Here is a 25,795-nt window from a genome sequence, read left to right as displayed (position 1 = left end):
GGCCTAACTTTCTTCATTAAAACTGGGCCAATATCCCAGTAAACAGAGGTGGGTGTTTTATCCTGTTGGCTATGCTACCCGCCCACCTCTGCTGCTGCTTCAGGCCTAACTAGGGTGGCAGTGGGCCCAACTCCAACCAATCTCCACCTTTGCAGAGCAAAAATGAGGCAGGTGGGGCGCCCTTTTGAAGGAGATAGGTCTGCCAGGTCAGGAAGATTCCCAACTTGACCTTCCTGCCTCCTCCATGAAAATCCGGTCCAAGATGTCTAACCCTGGAAAGATGTAGGATTCCCATATTTATGGAGGAACATCTTGAACTGGGTTTTACACTCTCTCGCCAATGGGTTTGAAGCCCTGCCCCAAGTCTATCAATGACCAATTGACCATTAATGGCTGCAGGGCAGCTGGTGCTCCCCTCGGCCGGCTCCCCCCACCTGACATTTTAGCCAGAGGGGCGGGGAATCTGACACCTTGTATAGCTCAACACCTTGTGTGGAGGACATTTTGACATAATTAAGTAATAGGTTAATAAACTGGAAATTGGTCAAACCCTTTGACTGGAATGTGACAGGTAGCGAAATGGATCTATTACAAAAAACCATGTTCCATCAAGGTGCAGCATAATTCTATGTTTAATCGCACCAGCATGAATGTCTGATATAAGTCTTCCTTATCTTGCCAGTGGGTCTATCAGAAAAAAATGAATGGTCAATGAGCATCCCTATCTGTTCACTCATTAGAGAGAGAATGAAGGGGTGGTGCAACAGTTAGCATATAGTGCCATTCAGTGTGAATACAGCCTCCTGATCTAGTTTCTGAAGCCCTTGCTAAATGGTGTTCTCTCAAATAAAGACAGAAGGAAGATCCACTTTACCCAAATGAATGTCTTCTCAACATCCCAAGAAGAGCAGTGTTCTGGGGCAGGTTGATTGCTGGACAGCATTAAATAGCCACTTGGCGCTGTCTTCTGATCTGTTTATTCTGGGTCAACTACACTAGGAACCATCGTGTCCAGTGAGGACACTAGGACATTAGGTAGTATTTAAAAGTCAGCATTGCACAGGATGTAAACTAGTAGTGAAATGAGATCAACAAATTTCATTCTTTATGTGGTTTTGACATACAAGAACATCCCAAGGTGCTTCACATGAGCCTAATTGGGAAAAAATGAACACCAAACCAAATAAAGAGACATTAGGAGGAGAGACTAAAAGTTTGTGAAAGAGCTGTGATTCAATGAGTATCTTAGAGGAGGAGAGGGGGTAATAAGGGGTTATAAGAAGAAAGTTCCAGAGTGTGGGGCCAAGATGGCTGTAGGCACTCCCACCAAAGTAAGGAGGAAATGCACAAAGGGTTAGAGTCAGAGTAGAAGCATGACTGTCACTTCTGGGTATGTTTGGGAGGTGCTCGAGTATTGTGTCTTGTGGAATGCAATATTGATCTTAAACTCAAAAAGAATCACTTTAAAGCATTCAGAGGGAGCCTGTCAAACCGTGATGCTTTGGCAGCATTGCACATGTTATTAGCATATCCCAAAACAATCAACTACAATAATCTTGCCAAAAATCACACATGTTAATTGAATTTCTTTTTTAAATGGACTGAAAACACATTAGTGAAATAACCAGGCCAGTGTTAATATCAATATGGTGACACTAACTTTTGCACTTTGCGCCAAATTAGCATTGTTCCTCAGCATCAACTCCACATGGGACCAGGTGCCATTGTTTGGCAATGGGTTTATTCCAGCAACATGACACATGACGTTGTACACATCAACCACCTTAAGTGGAGGTACCTTGTAGTTTCTTCTGAAATCTGAACAGTAGAAAAACTGAATTAGTTGTGAAATTTCCTTACATATTTTAAAGTTTTGACCACTGTCAAAACTGTGCACTATAAAATGTGAAGATCTCACAATATCGAAATTTAAGGTTTGTTCTGGTAATAAGATTGTTCTCGTACACATACCAGGAATTGATCTGGCACACTTTGATGTAGGTGATATTTACCAAGCCTGTTACTTAGTTTGTTTTGTAAATATGCTGTTTTATTGGACCAGCAGTGAGGAAGAATTGGCGATTCATTTCCAGGTCAGGATATGTGACTTGAATGGGGATTTAGAAGTTATGCATTCTGCTTGTCCTGATGGTGGAGGTCAAAGGAAAGGATAGGCTGTTACAACCACTTGTATGGAAGTGGCAGGCATTAAGCGGGGATTCACTTATGCTCCCATAACAGTGGAGGCATCATCACCCTCTCCCGCGCCCCGGAAGTGTTATTTTAATTTAAGTTGATAAGTTTCCCTTAAAGTTTTTGCTTCTGTTATAGTGGGGAAATAGTACCCCTTTTAAATGGGGCACTTAATTTGTTATATCTATATAAAAAAGATGTATAAATAGGAACAGACTGAAACTATGGTGGTTGGGTTAAGAGTTGCAGAGGAAATTTCAGAACATAGAGCCTCAGTTTGTGAACACATGTCTGCCAATGGTTTGGTGATGCAGTAGAGTTGCATTAAGAGTTGTATCTTGAAATTGTTACAAACTTACAATGGCCAAAACAAATTTAGATTTTATTGCAGAGTGTTTTGATAGGGAGGAGGTTTATTCAATCCTTTCTGATGAACAATCTGCAGATTATGATACAGTTAAGACTGCTGTGCTCAATACATATGAGTTAGCTCCAGAAGCTTATAGGTAAAAATATAGAAATCTGAGGACAACACAGAGTTGAGACTTTTTTTGGAATTTGCTGGAGAAGAAGAAATGGTGTTTGATCAATGGTAAAGGGAAATGAAGTTTGCTTAGGATTTTGAATACCTTAGAAAGGTATTCTTAATGAAGGAATTCAAAACACTATTCCTTTAGGAAAAAAACTTCCACCTAGAAGACTGTAAAGTTCTGAAATAAGGGAATGGCTGTTTTGGCTGATAGTTACGAATTATCCCACCAACACATAGGTGGCAGCAAAACTTTGTTTGCAAACCCACACAGAAACTGGAGAGATAAGAGAAGTGATAGTAATCATTTGGTATTACAGAACTTGAGTATTGCTGAAAACAAGAGACGTTCTGCCATTTGGCTTAGTGGCAGCATCTGCCGTCAAGCCAAACAGATGTTCTGCCTATCACACAAATGAGCAAGGTGGTGTATGAATTTCAGTGCCAGTGTGATGCTAGGTATGTAGGCTGTACATCCCAAAACTGCCAGATCGTAGCAAACAGCTTGCCCCAGCTGCTATTTGCAATGGGCAAGGTACAGACCATATCCAACCAGCCTGTGCTTGCAAAACTCAAAACACAGTGTCCAACATGAAATGTGATTCACGATTGGATAACATTTGCTAAATAACAATCAGTATGCTAAGAATTACACAGACAACCTATTTAAGATTGTCAGTCAGGCTCACAGTGTGGTGCATTTGTGTGTATTGGAAAGTACATTTATCAGTACACAGGGCCCTGTTCTCTGCAGCCAGAAAGAATATGTACACACGTTGTGCCTGTTTCAGTTAAACAAAATAAGTGACAGCCATTTGCTGACTCATTCCTCAGGACAATGCATTGACCAATTAGGGTCAAGCTACCTGGTTTAAATTTCAAACAATGCTTGGCAGTTAACTGTCAGTCACCATCACTGGTGCATTCTCCATGGCAATGCTTCTACCAATCAGAGTCCACTTGCCAACCAATCAGCACTCTTTCCTCATACAGTATAAACTGTTTTCCTCTTATATTGGTATTCTTGCGAAGCGTCCTGATGAGTACAAGACAAAAAGCTTCGACATGTCTCTTTTTTCAGCAATACAGAAGTAATAGTGAACAGAACACTAACTACAATGAAGAGGATAGGATAAATGAAAAAATAGATGCTTCTCAAAGTAATAAAAGAGACAGTGTGGGAGATTAAAATGATTCAAGGAGACTAATATGTTACTTTCGCTATAAGACAGGCCCTGAAAATGAAGATTGCTGGAAGTTGAAAGCTAAGTTGGTAGCTTTCATTGGCATGTTTAGTGCTTTTCCAGAAAATGCTGTACCAGAGAGTGAAACTAGGGACAAATTGATACCGTCTAATGTATTTACAGTAGTTGTAAATCAGAACATAAAGAATATGGGATGTTTATATTTGAGGGTGAAGTAACTCCATTTTTGTCTCATATTAGAACCAAAAGGATAGTTATTCAGATGGATATGGCGTCGGCCCAATGCATGATGTTGACAATAGACATGAATTTTTCTCTAGGGAGTTTGCTAAATAGAAGTGCATTAATACACGGTATTGATGCAAATTGTTTGCCTGCTCCATTGCATAGAGTGAATTTAAACTGTGTTTTAGTCAGTGGGTCTGTTAACATGGGACTGGTGTCCAAATTGCCTCTTAATAATGTTGATCTTATCCTGGGGATCAATCCAGCTGGAGACCATGTCCTATCACCAGACATTTCCACAAAATCCAGTGAAGTGTCTAAAAATAAGAATGTATTCACCAGATTTGTGTGAACTTTGAAAAGCATGCGCCTATCATTGAATCTGTTGTAAAAGACAATGTTTTGACTCAAGGGGTGCCCAAAAAATCAACAGCTCAAACTTCTGAAATTGAAAAGATACTGACAACTCAGATTGACAGTAAATAATTAAAACCAACAGGTAAGGTGTTTTACCTGCCTGCACGCCATCAACACAGGTGCCAAAACAGAATACAGTCACAGAATTCCAGGGTAATGGACAAAGAAAGAGGAACAGCACTTTAAACCAAAATGATTTGGCCCTAACCAATGCTGTCATTGTGGTACTACGAGGACGGATTTGAGTCCCAGGGTGGGAAATGTAAAAATTTTGGATAAGTGCCAGCTAAATCAGATTTAAAACATTTAGTAAACCCTGAAAGGTTGTAAAACCTATTTACTTTATCAGATTAAAGAAGAAATTGTATATGAGCAATAATTAATCTGGAATTCAGCTTGAGGACATCCCAAAGCAGTGTACGTCGTTATGGAGATGGGTGGAGCTTAGGGAAGCTCTCTGGTTTCAGGTTATCTGGGTGTTTGTTGAGAGTTAATAGCAGAGTGGACCTCGTGTGTTTTGTAGCTTGCTGCGAGAAGGCAGTTAGAGAGATCTACACTGTAAACAGATTAAAGAACTAATGTCAGGTAAGGCTTAATCTCAGTTTGAATCTTGTGAGGGAACAGAAGCTGGAAGATTTCCTGGTTTGAAGCCAGTGGAAGAATCTACAGTGGGCCTCACAGTGTCTTGTTGCAAAAGGAGGTGATCAGCTGAATTGGCTTGGGGGTGTTGAAAAGTAACCAGAACAGGAGATTGATGCATTCAGAGCCAGGAGAGAATGAAGGAAAGTTTTATCTCTGAGATTGGCTGGAGCCGGGGAGGATTCTCCAGAGGACCGTGGTGTACTTGCGGGTGGTTCCTACAGAAGTGAAAGGCTTTGGGATTGTTGTTTCTTGTGGGAGAATTCTTGTGGGAAGTAGGGGATGGACCTGAATGCATGGCATACATGGTTGTGAGCCATATTGTTGGGAAGGTGGGAGGTAGGGGCTGGAATGGGCCATTTGGCCCTTCGGACCTGCTCCGCCATTCAATGGGATTGTGGCTGATCTTCTAATTCAACATCATTTTCCTGCACCATCCCCATATCCCTTGATATTTTTAATGTATAGAAATCTATCAATCTCAGTCTTGAACATACTTAATGACTGAGACTCCTCAGCCCTCTAGGGCAGAGAATTCCAAAGATTCACCACTTTCTGAGTGATGGAATTCCTCCTCATAGAATCAGAGGGTAGTCAATCTGTGGAATTCTTTATCTCAGAGAGCTGTAGAGGCTGGGTTGTTAAGTATATTCCAGGCTAAGATAGACAGGTTTTTAATCAGTAAGGGAATAAAGGGTTACAAGGACAAGGCAGGAAAGTGGAGTTGAGGATTGTCAGATCAGCCATGATCTCATTGAATGGCAGAGCAGACTCGATGGGCCAAATGGCCTACTTCTGCTGCCACATCTTATGACCTTATGAAATAAAATTTTGAAACAAAGAAGCTGTGCCTCTTGCTTGTAAGGATTTGGACAAAGCTCATACTGAATAGGAAGTTGAAAAGTAGAATGTAAGAGCATGCAAGAGGTAATTAAAAGAATATCAGGGATTTTCATTGGAACATTGACATAACTTCAATGAGATTCTTAAAGTAGTGAAGGAGAACCATGATCCTGCATTTAAACAGGAGAAAGATGACTCAGATGGTTGGCTTGCTGAGCCTTTTTTAAAAAAAATGTGGACATTAAAGAATCTATAGCTCTGAAAGAGAAGAGTGATCCAAAGACTGAGTTAAAAAGTCAATGATCAATAAAACGTAAAATCTGGTTTTAAAGAAGAACGAAAGGAAATACTAGATTTAGAGGGTAAAAGGCATTATGACAGAGGATATCTTCTGCATCTAAATTTACACCTGCTAGTTTATAAAAGTCAGAGGGACTATCAGAAGTCAGCAATGTTGATCTTAACAAGGTTAACCAAACCTTACCAAGGATACAATTGTCTAACTGAAGATGTGGAAATTCAGTGAAATTTACTGGACATGAGAAAGGAGATTTACTATGACACATGTTGGAAGGTGAAGCCACTGGTAGCAAAAAAATTTTCATTTGCATAAGAGAAAGAACTTTAAAAGTCTATGTAAAGAAGACTAGGACTCCTAACAGCCACATGCATTCGGCTGATACAGGTCAAACATTGTGATGTGGACTGTTACTGGGAAAATGTGACAGCATTGAGATGGAGGCAGAATATTGTGCTGTATGTAGCAAATTAGTCATTAAAATGTTTGGATTTTTCTTGATTCTTTCATGGGATGTGGGCGTCACTAGTTAGGCCAGAGTTCTTGGCACATTCCTACTTTCCCTTGAGAAGGTACTGGTGAGCTGCCTTCTTGAACCGCTGCGGTCCGTGTGGTGTAAGTACACCCACTGTGCTGTTAGGAAGGGAGTTCCAGGATTTTGATCCAGCGACAGGGAAGGAATGACAATAAAGTTGCAAGTTAGGATGGTGCAAGGCTTAGAGGGGAATTTGCAGGTGGTAGTATTCCCAGGCATCTGCTGCCCTTGTCCTTCAAGGTGGTAGATGTCGCTGGTTTGGATGGTGCTGTCGAAGGAGCCTTGGCAAGTTGCTGCAGTGTATCTTGTAGATGGTACACACTGTTGTCACTGTGCATCAGTGGTGGAAAGAGTGAATGTTTATTGTGGTGGGTGGAGTGCCAATCAAACAGGCTGCTTTGTCCTGGATAGTGTTGAGCTTCTTGAATATTGTTCAAGCTGCACTCATCAGGAAAGTGGAGTGTATTCAATCACATTCCTGACTTGTGCCTTATAGATGGCGGACAGGCTTTGAGGAATCAGAATGTGAGTTTCTTGCTGCAGAATTCCCAGCCCCTGCTCTTGTAGCCACAGTATTTATATGGCTGGCCCAGTTCAGTTTCTGGTCAATGGTATCCCACAGGATGTTGATAGTGGGGGATTCAGTGATGGTAATACCATTGAATGTCAAGGCGAGATGGTTGGATTTTCTCTTCTTAGAGATGGTCATTCTTTGGCATTTGTGTGGCGTGACTGTTACTTGCCACTTATCAGCCCTAGCCTGAATGTTGACCAGGTCTTGCTGCATGTGGGCATGGGCTGCTTCAGTATCTGAGGGATTGCGAATGGTGCTGAACATTGTGCAATCATCAGCGAACATCGTCTCTTCTGAACTTATGATGGAAGGGAGGCCATTGATGAAGCAGGTCAAGATGTTTGGGGCCGGGACACTACCCTGAGGAACTCCTGCGGCAATTTCCTCAGACTAAGATAATTGATGTCCAACAACCACAGCCATCTTCCTTTGTGCTAATTTTGACTCCAACTAGTGGAGGGTTTTCCTCCTGATTTCCGTTGATGCCAGTTTTGTTAGGGCTCCTTGATACCACACTCAGTCAAATGCTGCCTTGATGTCAAGGGCAATTACTCTCACCTCACCTCAAGAGTTCAGCTCTCTGGCCCATGTTTAAACCAAGGCTGTAATGAGATCAGGAGCTGAGTGGCCCAGGTAAAACCCAAACTGGGCATCAGCGAGCAGGTTATTGCTGAGCAAGTGCTGCTTATTTGAAAGTAAAGATGGCAGATTTCCTTCCCTAAAGAACATTTGTGAAGCAGATGGATTTTTATGTCAATTACAACAGTTTCATGGCCACTATTACCAAGACAAGCTTTTAATTCCAGATTTATTAATTTAATTTAAATTCCACCAGCTGCCATGGTGGGATTTGAACCCATGTCCCCACTGTATTAGCTGAGCCTCTGGATTATGAATCTAGTGACATTGCCACTATGCCACCACCTCCTATAACATAGAATGTTACAAGTTGTTATATTTTGGATAATGATTATTAAGACTCATTTCTTAGAGGAGGGGTGTTACAATTATGAGGTTTATAAGATTGTTATATTTGGGACTGTGTCTTTAACTTAAGGTAAAATGAAGGGAGTCGTGTGACTTGTCCTGAAGTGTGCCTGGTAGCAATTCCAGATATTTTGATTGTTAGAGATTAAAAGGGGGCCCAGATTATTTTACCGGTGAGAAGATGCAATGCGTTTACACTTGAGGCAATGGCAGCAGCCTGTGTGCTAACAATGGATAGACCATGAGCCTCCAAATTCCAAGAAAAGTGTTGAGAATGTTGGGTTGAAAACAGTTGTGCTTTAAACTGTCCATTCGGTTCCAAGATGATATTCAAGGATAGCTAATCATCATTTCTACCTGGATACAAGAGCCATGTGATTCATGTTGCCATGGAAATGAGCTTTGAGAGGGTAAGGTCTTCTAAGATATTCCTGAAAGCTCACAGACACAGTTAGTCTGCCGGGATCCAGAACAGGGAGAGCTACCTTAGGCAGCAAGCTGCTTTGTGTCACCATGCAGGAATGTGGGTGGGAGCTAGCACTCAGATTAGAAAGCCCAAATTCATGAGATGTTAAAACAAGGCTGGAAGATTTGCCCAGCTAGAGGGAGAAGTTTCCAGGAAAACTCATATCATGAAAGACAGTTCTAGGGTTAAAGCTTTCTAAGCTGGGAAAAGAAAAAATCAGAAATAAACCCTCAGGAACTAAGAATAATTTTGGACTGATCTGGAAGAATTGAATTTCTACTTATAGGACTGTGTAACGTATAACCTTATAATGGGTTTTTCTGTTTATATTAAAAGTTCATGATACTGCTGAATGGCGGAGCAGGCTTAGGCCATATGGTCAACTCCTCCATCTAGTTCCCATGTTCTTAAAAGTGCCAAAGTCTGCAGACAGATCAGGAAAGATGAGGGATTGTGTACCATGGTCACAGACATAGGATGCGATTTGTGAAATTGATTAGGGCCATTTCACTGCTGTGCCAGAGGCAGTAAACTGTTTGGAAAGTTGTGGGAAAGATGGGCACATATTTGGGTGGTGAAAATATGTTCAAGGACTTTGGAGTATACTTGGGAGATTGGAGATGCAACAGCAATTTGTAATGACAAAGGGGTCAATTGTGAGTTTTTTGAGGTGCAGGGATCAGATCTAAATGGGTGAAGGACAGTACCTCAAGAGAGAATTAATGACAATTTCAACTAGGATCAGGGCTAGGAAGGGAAGTTTGGAGGATAGCAATTTAGGGGGAATGGGATCAAGAGAGCAAGAAGTGGGCCTCATGAACAAAAGGAAAAGGCATTAGGGGAGAAAGGAGAGAAACTGGAGAAGGATGCAAGTTCAAGGCTGGGACAGGGGGAGTGCTTGAGGGAAGTTTGGCTTGGTGGGCTAGGGGAAAGGAGAGGAGTAGAAGAGGCAAGTAATTGAATGGTCTTGATCTTAGCAATAAAGAAGCCCATGAACCCCTTGCACATGTTGTTAGAGTATTGAGGGTGCAGGAATGGAGGATTGCAGGAGATGGTGGGTAGTGGAGGAAAGAAAGTTATCTTTACATTCCAAGATGATGCTGGAGTAGTTAATAGTTTTGGTGAAGGAGAGCAGGGCCCCACTACTGGGGTCTCTACCAAAGGGAAAGACCAGGGCAGGAGGGAGTAAGAATTTCAGTGTAGGGACAAAGGCATCAAAAATGGAGGCAAAGGTATTATCAGCAGCTGCAGAAGTACTGTAGCGAATGGCTGAACAGTTGGCAGTTTGAAAGTGACTTGGACTACCTAATCTTCAGGAACTGCACCCTAATCCTATAGAATTCCCTTCCAAATCTCCTATGCCCTCCTACCTCTCTCCAAGTTTTCAAAAGCTTCCTTCTGGCCTATTTTTGACCCTTCAATCTAATGCCTTTACATCTTGTTCAATGTTCATACTTTCTAAAGCATTGAACATTCCTAAAATTTATTTTACATGATAATCTGTCATGTGAGAAGCTGTATAAATTGAAGTTGTTTTTGTTGTGCTCACACGTTGTATTGTAAAGTCCTGTTTTGAAAGCCAATTTACAAATTAGAAAAAAGCAAAATACTGCAGATGCTGGAAATCTAGAACAAAAACAAAAATACCTGGAAAAACTCAGCAGGTCTGACAGCATCCGCGGAGAGGAATACAGTTAATGTTCGAGTCCGAATGACTCTTCATCAAAACTAAGGAAAAATAGAAAAGAGGTGAAATGTAAGCTGGTTTGGGGCGGGGGGGGGGGGGGTGGGGGTGGCGGGCGGAAAGTTGGGGGGGGAAGGTGGGGGGGGTGCGGGGGGGATTGTCCCACCCCTCCTTAAACCAGCTTATATTTCACCTCTTTTCTATTTTTCCTTAGTTCTGATGAAGAGTTATTCGGACTCGAAACGTTAACTGTATTCCTCTCCGCAGATCATGTCAGACCTGCTGAGTTTTTCCAGGTATTTTTGTTTTTGTTACAAATTAGAAAACTGTATCTAAAGGTTACCTGGTCCATACGCCAAAAAGAATCCCCTCATATCCGTCAATAGATTGTCATAGCCATGCCATCCATGCTGCCAACCCTTCTTGCTACCTGTTTCATTGGCCCAATAAGGCAACTTCTGTTTATTCTGAAAGAAAAAAACAGCTGTGACTCTGAGCTGCTACAGAATAGTCAAAAGGTGAAGCAAATCTTTAACAGTGATGCCCATCAGAAAAGTGCACTGGTAAGAAATATAACTGAAGCTCTCATTCTCCTAATGCCATGTACATCTCCTCTAGACCCATCTTTTGTTTCTTTACTTGTCCCTTTGCCATCCTATTTGCCTTGCAGCATCAGTTCATTCAATCTCTCCTGTTTTCCCCTCTTTCACAGACTGTCTCTTTAGTTCTTTCTGCATCGCCTACATTTTCCTGCCTCTGTACTGGTTTAAAATCTATTACATCCCTAACTTTTTCCAGTTCTGCCCTAAAGCATGAGCTGTGGGCAGGATTTTTAGCTAGGCGTGTGGGTGTGCGCCCGACCTGCTCATGCGTGAAATAGCGCGTAATGCCATTGGGCGAACATCCCAATGTCATCGTGCACTTGCACGATATTTTGGGCAGCGGTCATGCATCAGAGTTGGCAGCGTGCCTGCCAACAATTAAGGCCATTAACGTTGTAATTGACAGAAACTTATCATTGCCCGTCCAACGTTACGGTTGGCGAGCGTGCGAATTGGCCAGACGGCCTTTACCTTTTTGAGGAAACCTCATCCAAGGGCGGGATGAGGTTTCTGATATTAATTTTTAAAAAATGTTTGGACAGAATTTTCATCACCCATATGTGAAGGTGACTGATTCTGATGCGTGGGCATTTTTTTTCAGTATTTCAAAATCTCTATTCATAGCTTTTGGATTCTTCAGCTCCCTGAGGCAGCTCCCTGCCTTCATTCCACACCACCCCCTGTGCTGACTTCAGCACTCACCCTCCTCCCACCCCCACCCTGGCAGCGCTGAGCATTTCAGCGCATCTTTCACGTTGGTTGGCCGCTAATTGGCCAGCTAGTGTGAAATTGCGGTTGGGGGCTGGTTGCATTCGGCAGTCTGCTCCTGGGCCGTTCCTGGACCTGCCAATCATGGGCGCCCGCCAAACTAAAAATTCTGCCCTGTATTTTTCTCTCTATAGTTGCTGCCTGACTTGCTGAGTGTTTTGAGTGTTTCCTGTTTTTATCACAAAGGCTCTGCGTATTTCAGGTTTGAAAGCTATGTGAAGTTTTATTTTCTCCAGGAAAACTCTGCTTCCAAAAGTCTGATCTTGGGTACACTGTTAGATCATCATTTGTTTTCGGCAGTAATTGGAAATAATGGATGCGATTTCAGCAAAGCAAACTAAGGAAGATGATAAATTAATAGCAATGACTTGATGTTATTTTGAACAGGTGCATCTGGATTTTGAAAAAGTGTCCAATGACTACAAAAATAGACACTGGCAATAAAAATCTGTTCTTGAAGCATAATTTCAAACAGTGGCTAATTTTACTTTAATATCCCAGACTGGGTTAATGGACTATGCCCCCTTTTTATCCTAGTGAAATAAATTCAAATTTCATATCTAGATATGAGCTGTAAAATTGACCTTTTTAAAACAGTGCTTTGTGGCACTTATCAATATTTAACATCATGATTAGAGGCAAATCATGATGACTCAGACTCTTCTCCCAGAAAACACAGACAGATTTATCTGTTACTGCACTTATATTATCAGGTGAGGAGAATTGCATGCCATTAATGGAGCTCCAGCCCCTGAATTGCTTTACATTGAATTTACTGCACAGAAACAGTTCATTTGGCCTAACAGGTCTATGCTGATGTTAACATTCCACATCAGCCACCTCCCTAGTTTAAATAAGTGGCATGAAAATCAGGTGGGCTTCCTTACGGACATGATACTCTCCTCAACCCAATTTTCCTCTCTTTTTTTGTGCCTAGATGACGTAATTGGAAAACCTAAGGACTAGAATAAAAAATAATGTACCATCAGCGATCAGTGTGAGAATCATGAAACACTGGCCAGAATTTTTCTGTCGGCAGGTTGGGGGGGCGGGGCCTGCTCGCCGATGGGAAAATGACACAGGATGATGTTGGGGGGAACCCCTGATGTCATCCCGCCCTATTTAAATATTCAGGAAGGCGTGGGCACAGTGAAATCAGCTGTCCGCCTGCCGACCTGTCAATGGCCAATTGAGGCCATTGACAGGATAATTAACCCAATTAAAGGCCCTGCCTGTCCAACCTTAAGGTTGGCAGGGAGGCCAGGAGCCCTGGCGGGCTTCTGAATAAACATGAAACCTCATCCACCGGCAGGATGAGGTTTCATGTCCGTTTTTAAAAAGTTTAATAAAGTTTTAGTCATATTTATTAACATGTCCCATCTCGTGTGACATGGTCACATGAGGGGGACATGTTAATAATTTTTTTATTTTTCTATTTTTTAAGTTTATCAAACTGTCAGCGTTCTCCCTGAGACAGCACTTAGTCTCAGGGAGCAGTGCGCTCTTTCGCATGTATGCGTGAATGTGCGCACTTTGACAGTTGGGGAATCCCTCCATCCCCTGCACAGGAAGCACATAGCACTTCCCATCAGGCAGCCTGCTGGGTGGGCCGTAATTGGACCGCCCACTCAAAATGGCGGCGGGGCTCGTTTCGGCAGTGGAGTTCAGCTGCCCACCCGCCGCCGAGCCGGTGGGGCCTGCCCGCCCATCGAGGGCTAAATTCTGCCCACTATGAAGAGTTACTTTTAACATTTAATTTGCTTGATGTGGTCCTAACAACCAGCTGTTTAACTCTATGTTTAACTCCATGAGCAGAATAATGAACTCAGAACTTCAGGATTACTGTCATTCAGCAGTAGCTGACATTAGCTTAACATAGCAAGTCAAAATCCATCATAACACACTGAATTTTTGCAAGCCACATAACAAGACTGTCACCATAACATGCAGCATAATTCTATAATCCATGAGACAGTAAAAAAAAACTACAGCCTCTTTGATCAGAGCAATGATAAGTTGGTGGCACATTTTAAATAATGTTCAGACCTGCAAGGCACTGGTAAGTAATCTGTCGTCTGGTTTAGTGCACTGGCACCAGTGCTTATTGGGTGGTTATAGGTCAAGTATTCACTGCATCAATACTTGTGAACCTGGAGTGTGGCTGACAGTTTATAACCATCGTTCACACAGTGCACCAACTGTTCAAAGTAATCTATTTGTCCAGGTCCAGGTCTTTCAGTTCCCATAAACATTTCTTATTTATTCATCCTTCATACTTCCAGGTTATAGAAAAGCAGACCAGAGTCAAAAATGCATTTGCTCAAGTTTCTGATTAAATTTTACGGTTAAGCTACGCTATCTGAGAAATTGTAGGAGTCCAATGAAATTTAATTCTTCTCTTACACATATTCAAGTCTGTGACTATTAGTAGGGTTGCATACTATAGCTGTTACAAAACAAAAACAAAAATACCTGGAAAAATAATTCTTTTTAAAGAGCTTGATTGCACAATGTTATCTGCCTCCAATATCAAAGAAAATCATTCTCTTTTTGTCTCAGTATCACTTTGATACTGTTTCACATGGCAATGCCAAGACCAATTGAGGAATTTGAAACAACTGGTAAAGAAGCCAAAAACTTCAGACATAATAATTTATCCTATGACTGGAATTTTCCAGCCCTATTGGTGTCAGGCATCATGGCGGGCTGGTTGGGGGAGATAATACGGCAATATGGCCAAAAATCGGTTTCACGCCGTCGTGAAACCAGTTTGCGATTGTCCACTCCACCCGTCAATAGTGGGCGGTGTTTCCCATCACATGTCAGAAACCTAATTTCAATACTTTAGCATCTCATTATAAGACCTGCTCGCCAGAATCATTCCCCCCACGCTGGATCATCTGGGCACATTGACGTGTTTCATATCTGTATGTAAGCAATGTACACCTGGCGAGCTGGACTTTGTTCAGGACTTTGAGGTTTGTTTGCCTACCTTGCTTCAGGCAACACACACGGCATCAATGCCAGGCTTCGCAGGCAGAACCACATCATTTTTAGGGGGGGCTCATGAACAGGTCTCAGACCAGCCATAAGGCAGGGGTGGATTTTCAACAGCTGTAGGGCTAGGGCTTGCTTGGGGAGGGTGGGGGGAAATGGCCTCAGGCCAGGGAAGAAGAGGCCGCAGGGCAAGGGCTTTACTGCGCAGGCCGGGTTTCCCAGGGAGTGTGTAGGGGCACATGTTGATCTGTGCAAGTGGCCTTAAGATGGTGAGGGCTGAGGAGACAGTCCTGAGTGGAGATGAGGCCAGGTGGAGATGTGAGGGTGTGCGTGAAAGAGTGAATGGTGATGTCCCTTGAGCTGGCAGTGAGTGAGATGCCAGTGAATGGTGTGATGGCCTTGTGAGGGTGTTAGTTTAGTTGCCTTATCCTGGGGGCATGGATGAGATCATTCATCCATTTTCTGCACTAGATGGCCAACCTCTTGTGTGCAGCATTGGCACTGACCACGTCTGCCACCACCTCCCAAGCCGGAGTGGTGAGACTGAAGGACCTCCTGCAGCCAGAGCAAGGGTAGGGACATCGCAGTGGGCCTCCATGGCACATAGAAGGCATCCCAGGTGTGTGTCACTGAACTGGGGGTCTGCACTCTTATTGGCTTTTGGGGCAATGTCTTCACTGGAGCAGTCCTGGGCTGTAAGCATTGAGAAGTGTGCGCGCAGCTGCAGTTTAAATACGGTGCCCTGTGTAGGAAAGCGGCGAGATAATGGTGTGGTAGGCAAATCAGAGGCCGCCCACCAGCAATATGGCGTGTCTCCTTTAGGCTGCATAATTAATGAGGTGGGAATGGGATGATTCGGTGCAAAAACCCACCATTGCGGCCGGCAGGTAAAACAACTTCTTTCCCGCCCGCTACTGCACTTTGTGCAAATCAGGGACGACTGCACCCTATGTCTTAATCTCGAACACTAGTTCAGACAAAACAAACCAGACAATTTAAGAAGAGCAACATTTCATGATTTCTGAGTGATGTGAATGTCAGAAACAGAATGCACAAAGTGAATGCAAACTTGCCAGTTCATGCAGTAAACATAATAGGAAGGATTTTATGGCTTCCAACATGATTTTATTTCACTGTACCTCAATAATGAACCAGCCTTGTTCAGCAAGCAGAGTAAGTGGTGCTACAAACTTGCCACCTTTGTAATGATATCGGTCTGGAATTTCATCTTTCTTGTACACACTCATTTCCTTCACCTTTTTGAGGCTGCTGTACAGCTGGTGAAATCAAAGAGATTATAAGTTAATCGCATAAGAGGTGAAATACCTTCATCAGACTGAAGTTCCTACAGTATTAAAAAACAGCATTCTTAGAGAGTCACAAAATGAATGCTTTCAATTCAGAACAGTTGCAAGGCAATCATTTTTGTTTTCCCACAAGATTCAGTCCTGCAATAAAAATTATAGAAGAATGCTCAACAATGTGAAAATCAGTTGGATTGTATGACCTGAAAAGTCAACAGCAAATTCCAAACAGTTGGTAACTGTTTTTATAGGAATGGGGAGCCGACTTTAAAGAGATTTAAAATATTCTTTCGTCTTCGTGCACAAACAAATGAAAAAGTGAATGTAAAATTTGCTGGAACTTTACTAATTGCATTGAAAAAGTATTATAGGATGATTTCTCCAAATAAGATAAGGCCATTGATGATAAAGACTTGCCTCTAGGGTACATGGATAGAAATGTCTTTCATCTGTCAAGAAAATCACATTAAAATCTTCACACAGGTTGCCTTCACCCTACTCTTTCCTCAATGGCTTAATGTGCTGTATGTTGTAATTCTGATTTGTATAGACCAGAAATTTTCCAGATTTGATTCTTGGTCTGTCATGAATTAGCTGATTACAGCCTATATGGAAGGGAGGGCTACAAGTAGAATTATTGAGAATGTAGTGAAGCACCAGGTACTTAAGACATCAATGGAGCCAACCATGATACCAAGCAGCACCTACAGCAATGGAATGGGTAATTCTTTTGAAAATTGCAAAATTACTTGATCAATGCCACTCAAATAATTTCTGTTCATATAAGATGGTCACATCTTTAATTTAGAAATAAACATAATTTTAAATTAGCTTTGACAATAGTTCTTTCAAACCTATGTAATATTGTCAATCCCATGCTTAAAGAGAGCACCAGTCAAAGCATTGACTGCATACTCCTATATATTCTTTTGGTATACTTCCCCACTGAGAACATGGGATTGGCAAAGATCAAATTCACAGAATCATAGAATTTTTACAGCGCAGAAGGCGGCTATTTGGCCCATCATGTCTGCACCGTCTCTCTGAATGAGCAATTCCCTTGGTGCCATTCTCCTGCCTTCTCCCTGTAACCCTGCACATTCTTCCTTTTCAGATAATAGTCTAATTCCCTTTTGAATGCTTCGATTGAACCTGCCTCCATCACACTGTCAGGCAGTGCATACTTAATTGACTAATTTTAGAAACTATCCTCAGATACCTTGTGATAATACGTTGACTTTATTGCTTACCTCATTCAGTTTCCCTTCTTTAGGCCATAGACTCACCATAGGCCCTCGATCCAGCATGTTCAATACATCTGCCATATTTATATACTTATCAAGCTCAATGACCTTCTCCATCCAGAAAATGTCAGTCATCCCATGGTCCGAAAACAGAATAACATTCAATTCATTCTGGAGGCCCGCCTCCTGTAAAATTTATAAAAGAGTAAGTCCTGGATTTGGTTTAACTTTCTATGTTACAAGGAGAAGTTGTAAACTGCTTAAGGCAATTTTATTGCCTTTTGTGCAATTGTATCCAAAAATATTAGAGCGAAGATTGTTGTGAACACTTCCAGGATTTAGGCTCCTTTTCTCAATGCATTTCTGAAGTGCATCATCTGAAGTGTCCCATATCATGCAGCTGGACCCGTTATCTGCTGGAGATGAGTGAGCTTGCTTGTTAATGTGTATGGTCAGAAATGTATGCTCCAGTGCAAACTATGCCGCAGTTCAGCAGCTTTACTCAGGACCCTAACACACAACCTGCCATTTCAATTGCCCTTGCAAGTCCACCTAAGAAAATCTAGCTAGTGCCACTAGACATGCTGCAGCAGGCATGTGCCAAGCCTTCTTCAAACTCCCAGGGTTGAAGTATAGAAAAACTTCAAGATGGGGAGGGTTGGGGGTGGGGTGGGGTGGTGGGGTGGTGGGTGGGCGGGGGGGGGGGCGGCGGTGGAGTGTTGGGGTGGGACAGGTGGGCACTGAGCTGCTCTCTTCATGCATTCTTCAATGTGGCTATGCAGAGCTCTGATTTTCCTCACTCAACTGCAATACAATCAAGCAGTGTAACTCTGGTGGGCGATTCACATTGCTGCTCGAAAGAAACCCGCATCACTTCAAATAGAAATTGTTTGGTAATACGGTGGGCCTCAGGGCCTTGGAATCTGCACATTCACTGCATTTTGTAAGCTTTGCGAGGTGTAAAAAATAACAACTTGAGCCATACTGATTTTAGTCTGTCAATATATGTTATAGTCTGGTCCAACTGTCACTAATAGCAAACCATTTCTCTAATCAAAACAAGCAGCATGATTTAATTGAACCAGATCTGTCCCATCCAATAATTGGCTGAATAAGTATTATTAGTTCATGAGTAAAATCTTGAATGTTTGACATATTGAACCTACATTGGGGTGTCTGAAATGACGCCATTAACTGTAACTTATAATGTAAAACAAATGCCAAGATGCTTCATAAATATGCTTATTTAAATCAGTTGCTGAGCAAGGAAGGAAGTGGTCAGGAAGGACGAGTGTAAGTAAAATCAAAGAGACAGGCTTCAAGAAACTTCATAAGGTGTTGAGAAAGGCAGAATATAGAGAGGAAATTCCAAACAGTAGGGATGAAGCAGCTTTGTCACCAGGTTTGGGGTGAAGAGAATGAAAGTACTTTGAGGAGATAGGCAACTGAAGGAGATGACAGAGATAATGGCAAAAAACCACAGTAGGGCTATAGACACTAACAAAGATTTTTAACCAAATATGTTAATGGTGGGCAGCTTGTAAGTTATAATAGGGATGTAGTTAGTGCAGGACAGAATATGTAGACAGAGTTGGCCAAGCTGAAGTTTTTAATAAGGGGAGGATGAGAAGTTAGCAAGGAGAGCATTAGAGTTGTTGAGTCTCAAGATGACAAAGAAACATGTAATCATTTTACCAGTGGAAAGTTTAAAATAAAGGTGAAAGAGGACAATTGTGCAGAGGTGTAAGGATAAGATTGGAGGTTTAAAGTTCAGCTCAAAGCCAAATATGATGCCAAGATTGTAAATTAAATAGCACCTTAAGTGACCTTATTTTTTGGACTGGCATTTTCTACATGGCGGAAAATAGGGTCAATGATATGAACAGTCTGAAAATAAACTTTATTCTGCTAGGCTTCCCAGGACAGATCTATGTAAGGTTCACAATAATGAAATGGAAATTTACCCATTAGTGCCTATTCTCTTACACTCACTGTCCAAAATAATGGATGACTGAATTCCTGCAATTTAACCAAGTATAACAACTTTATAGAAGTGCTCAAGACCATGAGTGATCTATAGACAGAGAGGAACTGTTTTCATTGATTGAAGGGTCAAGAAGCAAAAGACACTGATTAAAATTGATTGGCAAAAAAAAAACAAAGATGACATGAGGAATAATTTTTTTAATGTTTAGGATCTGGAATGCACAGCCTGAAAGGATGGTAGGGACAGACTCAATCATAGCTTTCAAAACAGGAGTGCTTAAGCAACAGAAGGGGAAAAGATATGCAGGGCTAAGCAGAAAGGACCAAGGAAATGGGACTGGCTAAATTGCTCTTGCAGAGTCATATTATGACCATAGCCGATGTTAATTGCTGTGCAAACCAAATCCCAGAGGGAAATTGGCTTGTGAGCCATACCTTTTTTTTGGATTCTGAAAACGAGAAGACATACCAATCTCAGCAGTAAGATGTCCAGTAACACTTTTGCGATTTAAAAATTAAAAGTAAAAGTTTTATTAACAAAAATAAAAGAAAACTTAAGCACACAAGATTACAGTTACATGATTAAGGTTAGTCTTACAAACTATTCCCAAAACCTCTTCACTTGGTCAAACCTACAAGTAGACATCTTCCAGGCAGCACTCCCTTACAGATGTCTGCTATGAAATCCAGTAATATAAGGCAAACTGTTATAGTTTCAATAAAGGCATACTACATGGCTTCTACCCTCTTTCACTCTGCGATGGAATCCACTTAAGAATAAAACTGCATGTTGCAGCCCAAGGCTTTTCTAGCTTGACTGGATAATTAACCAGGATAAATTTTTGCTGAGTGTTATGAAATCTGCATAAATGTCTGCCACTGCTCATTCACTGGCCTTCCCCTTAGTCTATTTTCCCTTCCCATTTTGGACAACTCTTTCTTCATACCTCTGTAATTGCCCTTATTTAAGTTGAGGCCAGAAGACATAGGAACAGAAGTATGCCATTCAGTCCATCAAGTCTGCTCCGCCATTCATTTAGATCATGGCTGATCTGATAATCCTCAACTCCACTTTCCTGCCTTTTCCCCATAACCTTTGATTCCATTACTAATTAAGAATGTCTTTCTCAGCCTTGAATATACTTAATGACCCAGCCTCTACAGCCCTCTGCGGTAAAGAATTCCACAGATTGACTACCCTCTGAGAGAAGAAATTCCTCCTCATCTCTGTTTCAATGAGTGACCCCTTGCTCTGCGATTATGCCCTCTGGTCCTGGACTCTCCCACAAGGGAAAACAACCTCTCAGCATCTACCCTGTCAAGCCCTCTAAGAATGTTATATATTTCAATAAGGTCCCCTCTCATTCTTTTAAACTCCAATGAGTATAGGAACAACTACTCAACCTCTCCCCATAAGAAAATCCCTCCATACCCGGGTTGAACATAGTGAACCTTCTCTGGACTGCCTCCAATGCCAGTATATCTTTCCTTAGATAAAGGGACCAAAACTGTTCACAGTATTCTAGGTGTGGTCTAACTAGTGCCTTGTATAGTTTTAGCAAGAATTTCCTATTTTTATACTCTATTCCCTTTGAAATAAAGGTCAGCATTCCATTGGTCTTCCCTATTACCTGTTGCACTTGTATGTTAGCTTTTTGGGATATATGCACAAGGACTCTGAAATCCCTCTGTGCTACAGCCTTCTGCAGTCTTTCTCCATTTAAATAATATTCAGCTCCTCCATTCTTCCTGCCAAAGTGCAGAACCTTACATTTTCTCACATTGTATTTCATCTGCCAAGATTTTGCCCACTCACCTAACCTGCCTATATCCCTCTGTAGACTCCTTGTGCCATCCTCAACACTTGCCTTCCCACCTATTTTTGTGTCATCCGCAAACTTGGCGATTCACTTCCCATATCTAAGTCATTAATATATATTGTAAATAACTGAGGCCACAGCACTGATCCCCGTGGCACTCCACTGGTCACAGGTTGCCATCCTGAAAATTCCCCCCTTATCCCAACTCTCTGTCTTCCATTAGTTAGCCAATCCTCTATCCATGCTAATATACTAGCCCCAACACCATGGGTAGCCTCATGTGCGGTACCTTATCGAATGTCTTTTGGAAATCCAAATATATTACATCTACTGGTCCCCTTTATCTATCCTGCTTGTTACCTCTTCAAAGATTTCTGATAAATTTGTTAAGTATGATTTCCCCTTCATGAAGCCAAGCTGACTCTGCTTGATTAGATTATGTATTTCTAAATGCTCTGCTATTACATCCTTCATAACAAACATCAACATTTTCCCAATGATGGGTGTTAAGCTAACTGGCCTAAAGTTATCTGTTTTTTGTCTCCCTCCCTTTTTGAATAAGGTGTAACACTGGCCTTTCTCCAATCCTCTGGGACTTTTCCAGAATCTAAGGATTCTTGGAAGATTACTACCAGTGCATCCACTATCTGTGTAGCTACTTCCTTTAATATCCTAGGATGCAACCCATCAGGTCCAGGGGACTAATCGGCCTTTCGCCCCATTAGTTTCCCTAGTACTTTTTCTCTAGTGATAGTTATTGTATTTATTTCCTCCCCAACTTTTGCCCCTTGATTATTTAGTATTTTTGGAATGCTATGAGTATCTTCCGTTGTGAAGACTGAAGCAAAGTATTTATTTAGATCCTCTACCGTTTCCTGATTCCCCATTATTATTTCCCCTGCCTCATTCTCTAAGGGGCCTATGTTCACTTTGGCCTCTCTCTTCCTTTTTATATGTTTGAAGAAGCTTTGTCTGTTTTGACATTATTTGCTAGTTTACCTTCGAAGTTTATTTTCTCCCTTTTTGTTAATTTTTTGGTCATTTTTTGTTGGTTTTTAAAACTTTCCCAATCCTCTAGCCTACCACTAATTTTTGCCACATTGTATGTTTTTTTCTTTCAACTTGGTTAACCATGGTTGGTTTATCCCCTTCCTTGAATCCTTGTTCCTCATTGGGATATATCTTTGTTGAGAGTCGTGAACTATTTCCTTAAACATCTGCCATTGTTCATCATCCATCTTTTCTGGTAAACTCTTTTCCCAGTCCACTCCAGCCAACTCTGCCCTCATTCCATTGTATTCACCCCTGATTAAGTTTAGTGCAGTTGTTTCCAACCCAAGTTTCTTACTCTCAAACTGAATGCTAAATTCTTCCATATTGTGGTCACTGTTTCCTAGGGGATCCTTTACTCTGAAATTACTTATTAAACCTTTCCCATTACACATTACCAGATGCAAAGTAGCCTGATCCCTGGTTGGATTCACAACATATCATTATAAGAAACTGTTCCAAATATACGTGCTCGTGTCTACCTCTGCCAATTTAATTTTCCCAATCTACATAAAGATTAAAGTCACCCATGAATAATGTACTGCCTTTTTTACATGATTTCATTATCTCCTGATTTATTCTCTGTCCTACAGGATAGCTACTGTCAGGGGGCCTATAGATTACTCCCACAGTATCTTCTTCCCCTTGTTATTTCTTACCTCCACCCATATGGATCCTACATCTTCCAATCCAAGATCCTTTCTTGCTATCGTACTTAATCCATGTGTATTGACAAAGCCACCCCAGCACCCTTTCCTTCCTACCTGTCCTTTCGAAAAATCTCATGCCGCTGAATATTTAGTTCCCAGCTTTGATCTCCTTGTAACCACATCTCCATAATGGCTATAAGATCATATCCATTAACCTCTATTTGTGCCGTTAATTCATTTATTTTGTTCCGAATACTATGTGCATTTAAGTACAGGGCCATTAATTTTACCATTTTTTCCCCCTTTTACCCTATTTGCAGCTTTTAAAAAATGTTTCTACTCTCTGTCCCCTTCTATCACACTCTGGGTATCATTGCCTAAATAGCTGCCCTGCAAGCCTGCCATATCCTTTTGCTTTGTAAGCCTACGTATCCCCATTCCAGAACCCTCCCCCCTCTATTTAGTTTAATGCCCTCTCTACAGCCATTGTTATTTGGTTCGTCAGGACACTGGTCCCAGCATGGTTCAAGTGATACCTGCCCCACCGGAACAGCTCCCTTCTACCCATGTACTGGTGCCAGTGCCCCATGAACTGAAACCCATTCCTCTCACACCAATCTCTGAGCCACACATTTAACTCCTTGATTTTATTTACTCTATGCCAGTTTACCCGTGGCTCAGGTAGCAACCCTGAGATTATTACCTTGGAGGTTCTGCTTTTTAATTTAGCTCCTAACTGTTCAAATTCTTTCAGCAGAACCTCCTTTCTAGTCCTATCAATGTAGTTGGTACCAATATGGTCGACGGCAACTGGATCCCTCCCTTCCCACTTCAAATTCCTCTCCAGCCCTGAGGAGATGTCCTTAACCCTGACACGGGGCAGGCAACACAGCCTTCAGGACTGCAGAGAACAATATCTATCCCCCTAGCTATACTGTCCCCTACCACTACTAAGCTCCCATTTTTTCCCCCCACTTGAATGGCTCCCTGTACCACAGTGCCATGGTCAGCTCACTCATCCTCCCTGCAGTTCCCGCTCTCGTCCATACAGCTTGCAAGAACCTTGTAACTGTTGGACAGTTGCAGGGGCCAAGGCTCCTCGAACACTACCCCCCGGGTCCCTAAACCTGCTTCACCTGCAGTCACACCCTCCTGTCCCTGATCACAGACCAAATTTGAATTACCTCATCTGAGGGGTGTGACCGCCTCCTGGAGTAAAGTTTCCAGGTAACTTTCCCCCTCCCCGATGTGGCACAATGCCTGCAGCCTGGACTCCAGCTCCTTAACTCGGATCCAAAGTTCCTCGAGTTACAAACATTTGATACATATGTGTTCGCTCTGGATCACCTTGGTGTCCAGCAGCGCCCACATGCTGCAGCAGCAACACCTCACCCGTCCTGCCATTGCTATCGTATTTTATTAAATTTATTAATTAATTACTCTAGTATCCCCACTCTTTACACTTTATTATAATTATTTTTATACACACTCGCATCGATCTTAAATTAACAAGCTATCTTTCAGAAAAAGAGGAAAAATGACTAATTTGTATTTATGTCTCCAAAGACCTTACTTTTTCTTTAAAGACTAGAAATACTCACCAATCTTACTCACTAATCAGCTGTTGTCCACACTCTTTTCCCTCTCACATTCTTTTATGGTCTCATACTCTTCTCTCACTCTCTCACTGTTAAATGCCCCACTTGCTCCCTGTTAATGATCATGTTATTTCTCTCAAACCCTCTCCTTGTAAGTGACCATGCTGTTTCTCTGACACCCTCTCACTGTAAAATTATTGAGGACACTGGTTTGAGACCCAAGTTGCTCACCCTCAAACTGAATTTGAAATTCCACCATGTTGTGATCACTACCCCCTAGAGGTCCCTTAACTATGATATCTCTTATTAATCTCACCTCATTACACATCACTAGATCTAAAATAGCCTGTTCCTGGATAGATTCTGCAACAAATTGTTCTAAGAAGCAATCCCTGATGCACTCTACAAATTCGTCTTCCATATTACACCTGCCAATCTGATTTGTCCAGTCAATATGCAGATTAAAAATTGTAGCGCCCTTCTTACATGCCTTCATTATTGCCCATTTTATACTTTGTCCTGCAGTGAGGCAACTCTTCCGGGCCCACAGACAACTCCCACCTGTGATTTCTTCCACTTGCTATTCCTTATATCCACCCAATCTGATTCCACATCATGATCTTAAGCACCTATATCACTACTCACCACCGCACTGATATCTTCCTTTATTAACAAAGCTACCCCACCTCCTTTAACTTCTGCTTATTTTTTCAGAATGTCAAATACCATTGAATATTGAGTTCCCCGTCTTGGTCACCCTGCAATCAAAACTCTGTAATAGCTTTCAAATCATATTCATTTATTTCTATTTGTGCTGTCAACTCATCTATCTTGTTACAAATGCTGCATGCATTCAGATAAAGAGCCTTAAGCTTTGCCTTTTTACCATTATTACTCATTCTTGTTCTAATTTCTTCTGCACTGTTCTGCTTATATTTTCTGTCCCTTCCTGTCACACTTTCATTATCTTTCGCCTCTTCACTACGCTGCACCCCTGCTCTCGTCTCTTTTTGATTTTTTAAACTTCCCTTCAATTTAACCTTCCACCCCACTAATTAGTTTAAAGTCCTATCCACAACCCTAGTCATATGATTCACCAGGACACTGGTCCCAGCATGGTTCAAATGAAGCCTGTCCCAACGGAACAGCTCTCTCCCTCCCCAGTACTGGTGCCAGTGCCT

General features: G+C 41.8%; 1 protein-coding gene across 1 annotated transcript in view; it reads right to left on the bottom strand.

The window, feature by feature from the left end:
* Positions 1-614: 614 nt before the first annotated feature.
* Positions 615-25,795, bottom strand: part of enpp6 (ectonucleotide pyrophosphatase/phosphodiesterase 6) — a 49,994-nt gene continuing 24,813 nt past the window's right edge. The window contains exons 5-8 of the mRNA XM_041186972.1: positions 17,517-17,696; positions 16,102-16,239; positions 10,939-11,062; positions 615-1,818 (exon numbers count right to left, since the gene is read on the bottom strand). Coding sequence (XP_041042906.1) covers positions 1,613-1,818; positions 10,939-11,062; positions 16,102-16,239; positions 17,517-17,696 — 648 coding nt within the window. The 3' untranslated portion in view covers positions 615-1,612. The remainder of the gene's footprint in view (positions 1,819-10,938; positions 11,063-16,101; positions 16,240-17,516; positions 17,697-25,795) is intronic.

The sequence above is a fragment of the Carcharodon carcharias genome, chromosome 4 (genome assembly GCF_017639515.1).
Source record: "Carcharodon carcharias isolate sCarCar2 chromosome 4, sCarCar2.pri, whole genome shotgun sequence".
Classification (NCBI taxonomy): Eukaryota; Metazoa; Chordata; class Chondrichthyes; order Lamniformes; family Lamnidae; genus Carcharodon; species Carcharodon carcharias.
This window is presented reverse-complemented; position numbering and strand designations above follow the sequence as displayed.